Source organism: Ascaphus truei, chromosome 4, assembly GCF_040206685.1.
Source record: "Ascaphus truei isolate aAscTru1 chromosome 4, aAscTru1.hap1, whole genome shotgun sequence".
Lineage (NCBI taxonomy): Eukaryota > Metazoa > Chordata > Amphibia > Anura > Ascaphidae > Ascaphus > Ascaphus truei.
In genome coordinates, this window is record NC_134486.1 from 97905913 (window position 1) to 97917801 (window position 11889).

The 11889-nt window shown below is 40.3% G+C and overlaps 1 protein-coding gene across 1 annotated transcript in view; it reads right to left on the bottom strand.

The window, feature by feature from the left end:
- LOC142491969 (bifunctional protein GlmU-like) overlaps nt 1-1198 on the bottom strand; it is a 79490-nt gene extending 78292 nt beyond the window's left edge. Inside the window, exon 1 of the mRNA XM_075594748.1 lies at nt 1109-1198. Within this exon, the coding sequence (XP_075450863.1) occupies nt 1109-1111 (3 nt within the window). The 5' untranslated portion in view covers nt 1112-1198. The remainder of the gene's footprint in view (nt 1-1108) is intronic.
- Nucleotides 1199-11889: the final 10691 nt, after the last annotated feature.

The following is an 11889-nucleotide window of genomic DNA, read 5'->3' on the forward strand; positions in this document are numbered from 1 at the left end:
AGTTCTTAACTTTTTTAAGAAACCCTATAATATTGTGAAATGCTGCAGAACCTCAACCCTCTCTAATAGCGTGTCTGAGATCAGATGCAATGTAAGGAACCCCAGCCCTCTCTAATAACGTGTCTGAGATCAGATGCAGTGTAAGGAACCCCAACCCTCTCTAATAGCGTGTCTGAGATCAAATGCATTGTAAGGAACCCCAACCCTCTCTAATAGCGTGTCTGAGATCAGATGCAGTGTAAGGAACCCCAACCCTCTCTAATAGCGTGTCTGAGATTAAATGCATTGTAAGGAACCCCAACCCTCTCTAATAGCGTGTCTGAGATCAGATGCAGTGTAAGGAACCATAACCCTCTCTAATAAAGCATCTGAGATCAGATGCAGTGTAAGGAACCCCAACCCTCTATAATAGCGCATCTGAGCTCAGATGCAGTGTAAGGAACCCCAACCCTCTCTAATAGCGCGTCTGAGCTCCGATGCAGTGTAAGGAACCCCAACCCTCTCTAATAGTGCGTCTGAGATAAGATGCAGTATAAGGAACCCCAACCCTCTCTAATAGCGTGTCTGAGATCAGATGCAGTGTAAGGAACCCCAACCTCTCTAATAGTGCGTCTGAGATAAGATGCAGTATAAGGAACCCCAACCCTCTCTAATAGCGTGTCTATGATCAGATGCAGTGTAAGGAAACCTGGGACCCCATTTAAAAAAACTCAGAGGTAGGGAGTCTGAATATAATACTGGAATGCTCGCAACAAATGCAAAACTCAAATTGTTGCTTTGTGCATTTTGTGGCATTGTATTGTTTTATGGAAGCTTCTCATAAGATCAAAAGTAATACTCCTTCTTTCCCCTACATACAGAATAGAAGAATCTCATTTGGAAATGGTTTCGCTAAGTATGCTAAAGTCATATTCTATTCTGATGATTATGACACAATTAGTTAACATTTCTGCAATATGCTGGGTTAACTAATAACCTGAAAAGTGTTGCGCCTAATTGATTGAGTTCAAAGAATGATTTAAATTGTTGTATTGTATGAAACTGACTCAGATGGCTAAAACACGTGGACTTATTCCCCTTCTACAAGACATACAACAATTAAACTCACCATAATTAAAGAACAGAAATCAGCGTTTACTTTGGTTTGACACACACTTGTTGCTGAGCTGTTGTCTCTTAAAAGGCTATTAGTCACGGGCTAAAGGTTACATGTGACGTGTGATCCTCAATCTCTGTGTCACATCGATTTCACTGAAACATCTAAGATTTTATTCGCCACCTGTTGGACAAAAAGAGACTGTTCATGCCCAAGGTTTGTTAAACAGCTTGCAACTATTTAAATAACTTTTTTTGGGGGGGGGGGGAGGGGGAGACACAAAAATATTACACCAAGTTTGTAATTGTGTTCATTGGAGAATAATATGCATTCCGATATCCTATATCTTACAAAAGCCCTGCTGGCACAAAGATGAATGAGTTGAAGATCCCATTATAGAAAATGCTGCACCCTTGGTCCTGAATCTCCTTCATGTAAAGTGATTTTTGTAGTACCCTTACCAACAGCAGTGTATATTCTTCTGAAAGCAAGGATTGTAACAAAGTAACACTGCTGTATTGATCTACTTAAAATCGAAATCCCACTCAACTGATCTAAGCCACTGCTTTCTATGTTTTATCCTGATCAGACTCTTCAACTAGTCTTCTAGTAGTTTTCTGTTTTGGAGACAGTTTGCAATAATCATTTTTATGGGCCTCTAAATTGAGGAGACAGACAATGGACCGTTCACATACGTGGTGCAGAATTGGGTCCAATGGGTACATCTGCCAATCATTAGGCGCAGAGCAGAAAGCAAGTTCAATGCCTGCTAATACCTTGTAGGTATAGTTGGAGAGTATGGTTTAAGCATACAGGGGAAATTATTTTCTCCTCCCCAGAAAATGTACATGCTCACTTAATAGCCCTGAGTATGTTTTAACTATTGCAGCGCTCCAAAGCTCCTGGTAACTAGAATAAATATTCCACAAATTAGCACCTTAAATTGTTGTAGGCCTGCATTTTGTGTTGCGTTCTCTGCTGCCTTGTAACGCACAGTAATGAGGGGTTTTTTTCCTGATGTTACTTTTCCAAGTATGGATGACAGGCTAAACCAGAACTGTTTTTTATTTATTTTTTTCCAGTAGGGTCACGGAGCTACAGATCCAAAAATGCTTAGAGAAAGAGGCGACATTATGTTTTTATTTTATGTTCAAAATGCTGTTTGTTTATATCCATTAGTGCCCCTACTTGCTGTTAACATGCCCTCCAACACCATATATTACCGCCAGCCAAAAACATGCATTTTAACTGTTACATTAATGCTGAGAGTTATCCGGGTATTTTGCCCAGCCTACATCAGTGAGTGATTCTGGAAATGGTTATACACAGTGATTCAAGAAGCTACAGAGGCGGTTTATTTCGCACATATTCTGGGATGCATAATGCTCTGGGCCTAATGCTGTTATTAATTCTTCTCTGAGGCACAGAAATCAGTAAACTCCCACATGGGGTACATCTAACTGGTCAATACATCTGTACATGGAACTAGCTTATAAAGTTTATGGTTTTATCGCACCCACATGCAGGAAACAATGGAAGCTTGGCTCTGTCTGAGTCTGATCTTGGCAAGTTGTATCATGTCCGGTCCCTATAATTACAGATAATAACTGTGGTACATTTATAAGTATAAATAAGAAGTTCACTGCGTTACACCACACTAATCAAACTTGTTAATGTGCTATATGAGTAATCTCAGCATTCAGAGAATCTGAAATGTGTCATACGCATTGCTATATGTATTTCTAAAATGTCAGTGTGTTTCTGTCAACAGACTATCTATTTGCACTGCCTGCAATCATTAACTAGCCAACGTTTTAAATACATTTTTGCAATAGATTTAGTTTAATATTTATTTCCTGGTCTATACTGCCATCACGTGGTTATCCTGGGTAAAGCACATAATTAGAAGAATTAATGAACATGGATTGATGTGTGATGTCAATATTGATTCAGAAGCAATAAGCAACATGCAAGGTTTCATAATTGCAGCAGCCTACCAGGTGTAAACAGATAATTATTCCGTGTAATCTCAGACCTAACTTAATTACTGCTAAGCAATATTGCTTTCTGTGCTGCAGTAAGAGTTATGAATTTACTGTATATCTCTACCTACAATTGATTCACTCCACTGTGTCACTGTTCATTGCAAGGCACATTAAAAGAATGAACACGTTTGCTGAGCAATTAATATAATTAGTGGATGGAGTGATGAGTTGATTACCGTGTAATTACAGCTATAGTAGGCAACAGTAGGTTTTATAGTGTATATGCATTTTACCCCACACTGTGCACAGCTGGTACAGCATATATAAATAATTATTCCCTAGCACAAACTATGTTAAAGTACTAGTACGGTTCTCTGGCAAGTGAAAATTGGCAGTTTTAGTTCAGTAATTGACACTGAAGGATGGGACGCGACCTTAATTCTATCTTTAACCTTCATTGTTATACTGATACAACAAAAAGCAAAAGGTATTGCTGTGCAGATGAGCGATTGATCAATGTTTTATTTAAAATCTAGTGCTTTTGTTACAGAGAGCATAAGTATTTGATGTACGGTGGCAAACTTATTTGGTAGCCATTTTGTAAATGATTTCTGCGTGATTTACCCTGCGAGGACAGAACGGGGGCTCAAATACAAATATTGAACACTTGCTGCCATTGGCAAAGCTAGATTTTTGAAGACCTTAAATAGAAACATTTCTGATATGTCACTAACCCCCTAGTACCCCACAGACCCCCCCTAGTGTCTCACCAATGCCCATAAATAAACTAAGTACTGGGCTGAAGGAGTTCCTCACTGAGTAAAGGCATGGACTGATAACAACACTTAGGCTGCGCTTATACAGCCGGCGACTGCGACGCGACCGATGACATCACCATCGCCATTGCGATAGTTGTAATTTGTTGTTTGGAGATATTGCAGCCAGCTACAAGGCCAGTGACGTATGCAAGGGGGAAGGCAGAGGGGCGGAGAAGCTCTCTGATTGGCTTATAGCCAGTCACATGTATAGACCGTCTCTTCAAAAATCAAAAACCACTGACTATCAGATTTATGGAAGCGCTGTCGCTCAATCGCGCCATCGCATCCAGTAGAAGCGCTGGCGACAATGCATTTGTTTTGACGCGACGTCGCGTCGCTGTCGCTGTCGCCGGCACTATAAGCGCTGCCTAAGTGTGCTGCAAGGGAGCCTGATCCAATCCTTGCATCAGCTCCTCGTTACCTGTGCCTCAGGCACAAAAATACACAGATTGTAAGCACATCTGGGACTATGTCTGTAATAATCCTATGTGCTGCGTACCGCGCGCTATGTTGTAATTGTGAAACGCTTTGAGTCCCAGTGGGGCTATAGTGCTATAAGCGCTATATTAAATAATGTTATTATTATTGTATTGTATGAAACTGACTCAGATGGCTAAAACATGTGCACTTATTCCTCTTCTATAAGACAAGGAGTACCACTTGTGCTGGTAAAATGTTTGGGTTGCAGTCAAAGTATAACAAATAATGAGTATGTCTAGATGACTAGCTTTGCGGTATTCGAGATTTACAGTCTTTATGTCCAGTACTGGTGAGAAGATTGAGATCCATCGATAAAAAAAAGACATGGCAGCTGAGTTAAGGGAGCAATAGACTCACCACTAGAAGTCACCAACTTATAATTATTCCACGACCATGTCCCATGTGACACTAGACACATTTCATACATGGAGCATAAGCATTGATGTTTTGGTCAACGTAGAATTTCTAGTAATTAGTATTGAAGTGGTATATCCTAGTTTTAGGCTCAGTTCAACGGACTAGTTACCAGTGAAAGGCACTGAGGCCTATGTATACAGTACTAAGCACTGGTATTCCATAAGACACTTTCCTAAACCATATGATCCCTCTGGCCCATTCACTTCAAGGAGCCCTTCTGTGCTATAAGATGTCTTATAGAATAGCACAGTTTAGAAAATTGTAAGCTATTTGGGGCAATGCTTCAATGTGCGTGCATGCGCTGTCAGTGCTATATCAAAATACCTAATAACATATTTAATATTGGGGATTACGGTTTTCAGTATACATTTTTTTGTAAAATCGCTGTTTATTTTTAGTATTTTTTCATTTACAATAAATTTGTGTTCTTTAGTGTTTAAATAATATATAACAACAAAAATTGCACAGGCCCCACACAGTATACTGTGTTTAGGGTACAGTACCAGGGGAGGAGGGATGGGTGTGCTGGGCGGAGGGGAGGTTGCAGTACCTGCTGCTGCTACCTCACTCTGCCTGGCTGCTGCAGTACTGTGCTGCTGCCTGCTCTCACACAGCCAATCATATTAATGCCGCACCAGTGCAGCCACATTTAAAAGGCGGAGGGAAGAGCGCCACCTAAGGATACTGATTAAAATCATCAGCTGCTAAATTGAATTGCTTCATTTTCCATGCTTTATCAATTTTAACCCATAAAGACGCAATGATTGGTTGGTTGAATATTATTGACTTATTATGGTTAAACAGGAATCCCTATGTAGGTTTTAGAAATGCCTATCAGTGAATTTAAAGATGTATTTAAGCTTCTTGTGCATGTTCATAATTAAATATACAAATAAAACTGAGCATGACTTATAATAATAATAGTAACAATAATAATAATCATAATTATAATACTTATATAAGTATTTTTCTAAATTCTTTGCATGTGTATCAATGTTTGCTGCATACCATACAGTAGGCATTATTTGAAGCTAACTATAATGTTAAAATTAATGTATCTTTTATGGGGTTTTTTAAAGCATTATCTATGTCATGGAACTTAAAGAGATCAGAAATGGCAAAATGCAGATTTGTGAGTTTCTGACCCATAACCCCATCCCCTTGGTGCTTTACTATTAAATCACAGATCAGATCACATGCACTGTTTGCAATCAGTCTGTGAATCCGGTATGATTGTAAGTTGTTTACAGACATGTTATTTGCAAGTAAGGTTAGATCACATTCAAAAAGTACTTGTTCCCATTCAGTGCTTAACAGCGTGAAGATACTCATTCCCTTCCATCCTTCACTTCGCAGTGATAACCATGCAATTTATTTGGCTCTACTTGATTGTAAAGGTGCCATTTTAGAGTAATGGAATATTTACGATGTACAGAGGAAACAAAATACACCGGGAACTCCAATCTGATTTCCTGCGAGAACAGGATAGGAAAGAGCCTTCTGTCTAACCTGAAAAGGTGTATCCTGCACATTCCAATATCGTAGCGATGATAATGTTGTTATTTGTAGTGTTTGCGTGTGGTGTGGACAGCTAGAAAAGCAAATAAGTGCAAATCGGGCCATACAGAGGTCAGTGGGCCTGCGAAGGAGCCTAATTAAAGCCATTTCCCAATATCTTCTGTAGACTCAGACAGCAAGCAGAAGAGATGAATGTTATCACTGCATCAAATACGAAATATGTGATTATCACTGATTTATTTCAGTTTTGTGAACCCGCTTGATTATCCTTAAAAGATGCTCAGCGTAACCGACAATGTACACGATCTAACCTCAGTGCATTGTATTGTATTGTATGTCTTTATTTATATAGCGCCAAAAGTGTACTCAGCGCTTCATAAAGAATACAGTAAAGGGAATTATAATTATACAATAAGTGCAGCAAAATCAGACAATAGGAAAGGAAATCCCTGCCCTGAAGAGCTTACAATCTAAGAGGTTTAATGGGAAACTTACAGATACAGTAGGTGAGGGAGTAAGTGCTGTAGATGGCAGTGCTTGGTCACAATGGGTGGTAGGAGTGACTAAGTGTGGGACAATAGCCATGAGTGCAGGCTATTGGGATGCTTGATTTGTGGGGTAAAATTTAAGGAAGGTCAGTGTTAAATGAAAAGGTTAACACCATTTACAGGAGAAGAGGTGGCAGGGAGGCATGAGTGAGATCAGGTGTGTATGTATGGCTTCAGGCTTAGGGGAGATCCCCAGCAGCAGGAAGGAGTAGATAGAGGGTGTGAATAGAGGATTTGTGTGGGTGTTTTTTATTGACGGGTAAAGAAGCAGTTGGGAGACAGGTGTATAAATAATTGTGCAGTGGGGAGTGGGGAAGTTGGATAGAACAGAGACGTTCACAAAGGATTAAGGAAACAGTAAACAGAAAAAGCAATAGGGAGGGCATAGTAAGATGCAGGAGGAGAGAGTTCCAATATACTGGAGGATAAAAGTGTACAAATTAATCACAGATGTTAAAAGTTGTCTCACACTGGCAAAGTTGTAATGCAGAGTCCAGATCGTCCTCCAATCTTCACCTCCAATTTCAACTCCAAAATTAACTCCTGTAGACACTGTTGATGTACACTTATGATGTGACGCTTTTGATGTTACACAGCCCATTGATACACAAATGTTATCTGTTTTAGAGTCAATTCCCAAAACAATATTCATCTGGTCTAGAATCGCGCTAATTTGGCACAAACTACTCCAGGATAACGCAAACCTCTGATAGAGATCTTTCTGCCAATGTAGCTAGTAATTCACCAAAGTTAATATGTTTGCAAATATCAAAATGAAACCCACTCTTTAGGATACTTTTTTCTCTTACTACAATGATGATTATAGAGTAAACACACACTTAGTAAAATGAAAGCATACTGTATGCACAACTTCTATAACATGGAAGTGCTATACATACTACAATTCAATAGGAAGGAACTTATTTTTTCCATTCATCTTGTATAAGGCATGAACATACATAGATCGGTATGTCTATTTAGCATTTAATTGGCTAAACCTCTTATATGAATAGTGCAGCTTTGTAAACAGGCAGAATGCTGCATCTGCAAAAAAATGTATAAGAAGCAATACAAGGCATTTGAGCAAGGGTTACTTGGCACATGCTAGTATGCTACTGTGTATTCATTTCTAGATTCCCCCTCGTTAGAATCATTTCTATCCTCTGAGCTGAAGCTCTAATAATATATTGTGTCACATGCATCAACTGTAAACACTTCACAGCACCAGTAGGGCTTGCAATTCTTTGCAGTATGTTTCCGCTTCTCCGTCAGCCAAGGATTTATACTTAAAAAACGAAAAATAACATTTGTTTCAATTGACTTGACTATCATGCGATTTACATTAGTCTGATAAATAATTAAGATGTGTTTCAAATATATACTAATAGCTATTACAGGTAAGAACAAAATATTTGTTAAATAATCCCCAAATAATGAAGATATTATATATAAAATCTTACCCAATATTCTTTGTAGATAATAGACAGTTTTATCCTCGAATTGTTTTGCTCCTTTTTGGCATCTGGTGGCCGGCGAAGAAACTGCAACACCCTTGCATCTACTTGTATGTATGTATTTCTTTATTTATATAGCGCCATTAATGCACATAGCGCTTCACAGTGACAATCATACAAATACCAAATAATACAAATAACATATCATGGGGATAAGTGCTTCAGACATAAAAGTAACATTTAGGAAAAGGAGTCCCTGCCCTGAAGAGCTTACAATCTAATTGGAAGGAGGAACATACAGAGACAGTAGGAGGGCGTTCTTGTAAGCGCGTCTGCAGGGGCCAAGCTTAATGTATCAGGTGTATAGTGTTAGCCACGGAGCTACTTATATGCTTCATTAAGCAGGTGTGTTTTAAGGTGGGTCTTAAAGGAGGATAGAGAGGATGCTAGTCGGATATTGAGGGGATGGGCATTCCATAGGTGTGGGGCAATCAGTGAGAAAGGTTGAAGGTGGGAGAGGGCTTTGGATACAAAGGGGGTAGGGAGAAGACATCCTTGAGCGGAACGCAAGCGTCAGGATGGTGCATAGCGAGAAATTAGGGCTGAGATGTAAGGTGGGGCAGAAGAGTGTAAAGCTTTAAAAGTGAGGAGGAGAATTGAATGTGTGATACAGGATTTCAAAAGAAGCCAGGAGAGGGATTTAAGGAGGGGAGGCGCTGAGACAGATCTAGGAATGAGTAGAGTGATTCTGGAAGCAGCGTTTAGGATAGATTGTAGGGGAGACAGGTGAGAGGCAGGAAGGCCGGACAGCAGGAGGTTACAGTACTCGAGACGGGAGAGAATGAGGGCCTGAGTCAAAGTTTTAGCAGTCGAGCAACAGAGGAAAGGGCGTATCTTTGTGATATTGAGGAGGAAAAAGCGACAGGTTTTAGATACGGTTTGAATGTGAGAGGAGAAATTGAGAGAGGAGTCGAGTGTGACCCCTAGGCATCGTGCTTGCTCTACTGGGTGTATGACAGAACTTCCAACAGTAATGTGGAAGGAGGTAGTGGGTCCAGGTTTGGGAGGAACTATGAGTAGTTCTGTACATTAGGAAATATTTAATGTGTGTATAGTACAGTATATATGAGATGTGAGCCCACTCATCACTGTCATGGGAATTTACATCCAGTTTCCTGCCTCATATATTAATCTGTTTTAACACATTATTCCTCTGTATTCTTTACCTCTCCAGTCCCTGACAACTGTTTACATTTCTGAAAAACCTACTCAAATAATGTTTAAAAAGTCAGCTGAGTCATAGGTACATGTATGTTTCTTTTTAACACATTCATTAGATACAATATTTTATTTTCAAAGTGCCAAACTACCACTAAGAAGATTGGCAACTCGTTTACATCAAGGTATGGTATGACGCATACACCAAATGATGGTATGAAATACAATGTGAACACATGATTACATAAGTTCTATGTAACAGAACAGGAAAGAAAAGTGCAGCCGACTACTCAAGAGTTTTCACAGCGTGGATCGATATGGTGAACAGTTGAGGCTAGTGACCAAATGCTTCACCGAAGAGTTGGGTCATGAGTCATTTCTTGAAAGTTGGGTAGATGGGAACTTTCCTGATGTCGATAGGGAGAATTTTTCCAGAGTCAGGGCCCTTCTGCCGAGATAGCTCTATATCCAATCTTGGTGGATTGAATCAAGGAACACTGATCAGTGCTTTGCTGGTTGATCTGAGTAGTCTGTTTAGCTGATATGGAGTGATGTGTTCAGAGAGGTGCTGCTAGACCATGTGTGGCCTTATAGATTTGCAGAGAGGACTTTGTACACAACTCGCTGTCTGATTGGTTGTCAGTGAAGCGTACTGCCACAAAACATTGTACTTTGTTTTTATCATTTCACTTTGTCAACCTATGTACATACCACTAAGAGATTATAATCAAACCTTGTTGCCCAACACTAATTAGTGTGCCCTATGGATCATAGTGATAATGTGCTTCTATTCAAAATGGGATTTGTGACACACGGATCGTTTACTGTATTGTGAAAAGCAAAGTGTGTGTGTGTGTACAGATTTAGCCGGTACAATTACAGCTGCTACATTATACACAATAATATATGTACGTGTGTATATATGATTGTGTTTAACATTAAGTATGCATGTTGTGTTCATGTTTGTATGTGCAAGTGTGTTTACTGTGAACATGCTTGTGTGTATGCATGCACGTGTGAAGCATGGCACTTATGCAGGGATATTTTAGGAGAGGATTTTAGTGTGCCCCACTGCCTACCGGCTGCCCTGGAGGATTGAGGGGTCCTGTGGAGGGGCCTGAAGTTCTGCCTGCTGGAAGGTGCCCACGGAGGTGCCTGTCAGGGGAACCTCCCTTCTACCAGCAGGCCACCTATGCGGATCAGGCCAGATTAGCTTTGCCGCCAGGGGGCCGGGGCCCCTTTACTCACCGGGCCCGGGACAGGAATCCCAGCTGTCCCCCCCTGTCGGCGGCCCTGTTTGTTTGTGTATGCAGGCTTGTGTGTAGCATTGCACTTGTGCACTCCCTCCATTTCTGAGCCTATATATGTGTGTGTGTGTGTGTGTGTGTGTGTGTGTGTGTGTGTGTGTGTGTGTGTGTGTGTGTGTGTGTGTGTGTGTGTGTGTGTGTGTGTGTGTGTGTGTGTGTGTGTGTGTGTGTGTGTGTGTGTATGTATATATGTATGGATGCTAGTGTGTAGTTTTCTATTTGTGCCCTCCCTCCATTCCATATGTTTGTGATGCGTGTTATTGTCCCCACAGCTGTGGTTTGCTGCCGTCCTGCTTCCCTGGCAACCCAGAATCCCGAGGATTTGTGGCAATGAAATAGCCCCAACTGCAACTATCTCAAAGCCGCTTCAAATTCTTTTTTTTAGGTCAGATACAGTGAAGTTTAAGGAAGCCGGGGAAAGCGGTGCACCGGGGAAAAAAGGAGGTAACCAAATGCAGCTCTAAGAACGGCTAATTTATTGAAAAAACGAACAAATTCACGTAGCTAGATAGCCTCTGACGCGTTTCATCCCGCTAGGGACTTTGTCAAAGTTTAGTCATGCAACATCTGTAAATTATGTTCATATTGTATCATTATAAATAAATATTGGTTTAGGCACTGGTATATAAATGTTTGTGTGCCACTAATTGTGCATGCATGTGTCTATACAGGAGTCAATGTGTCTATCAGACACACCAGGGGACGATTTGGGAGCCAACTTTTTAGTGCCTATTGCTCTATTGCTCCGGAAGAGGTCACTTAAAAGTGAAGACCATCCTACCACCAAAGCGAGCCAATGGTAGACATGTTTAACGAGTTTCAAATGTGGTGCTTTATTTATTTATTTTTTAAATAGAACAGATGTCAGATTTTTTTTAAGGTTATTTGTAAACACGGTACGGGTTTGTAAAAACCTGGGAGAGGTCTGCATGTCCCTTAGCTCTTCTCTTTTGTGTGATGTCATTGACTGATGAGCATGGAAACGTGCCATATCTCTCATTGGTCTTCTAGCAAGGATAGGATAAGGGTGAAATAAACTCTTCATTGA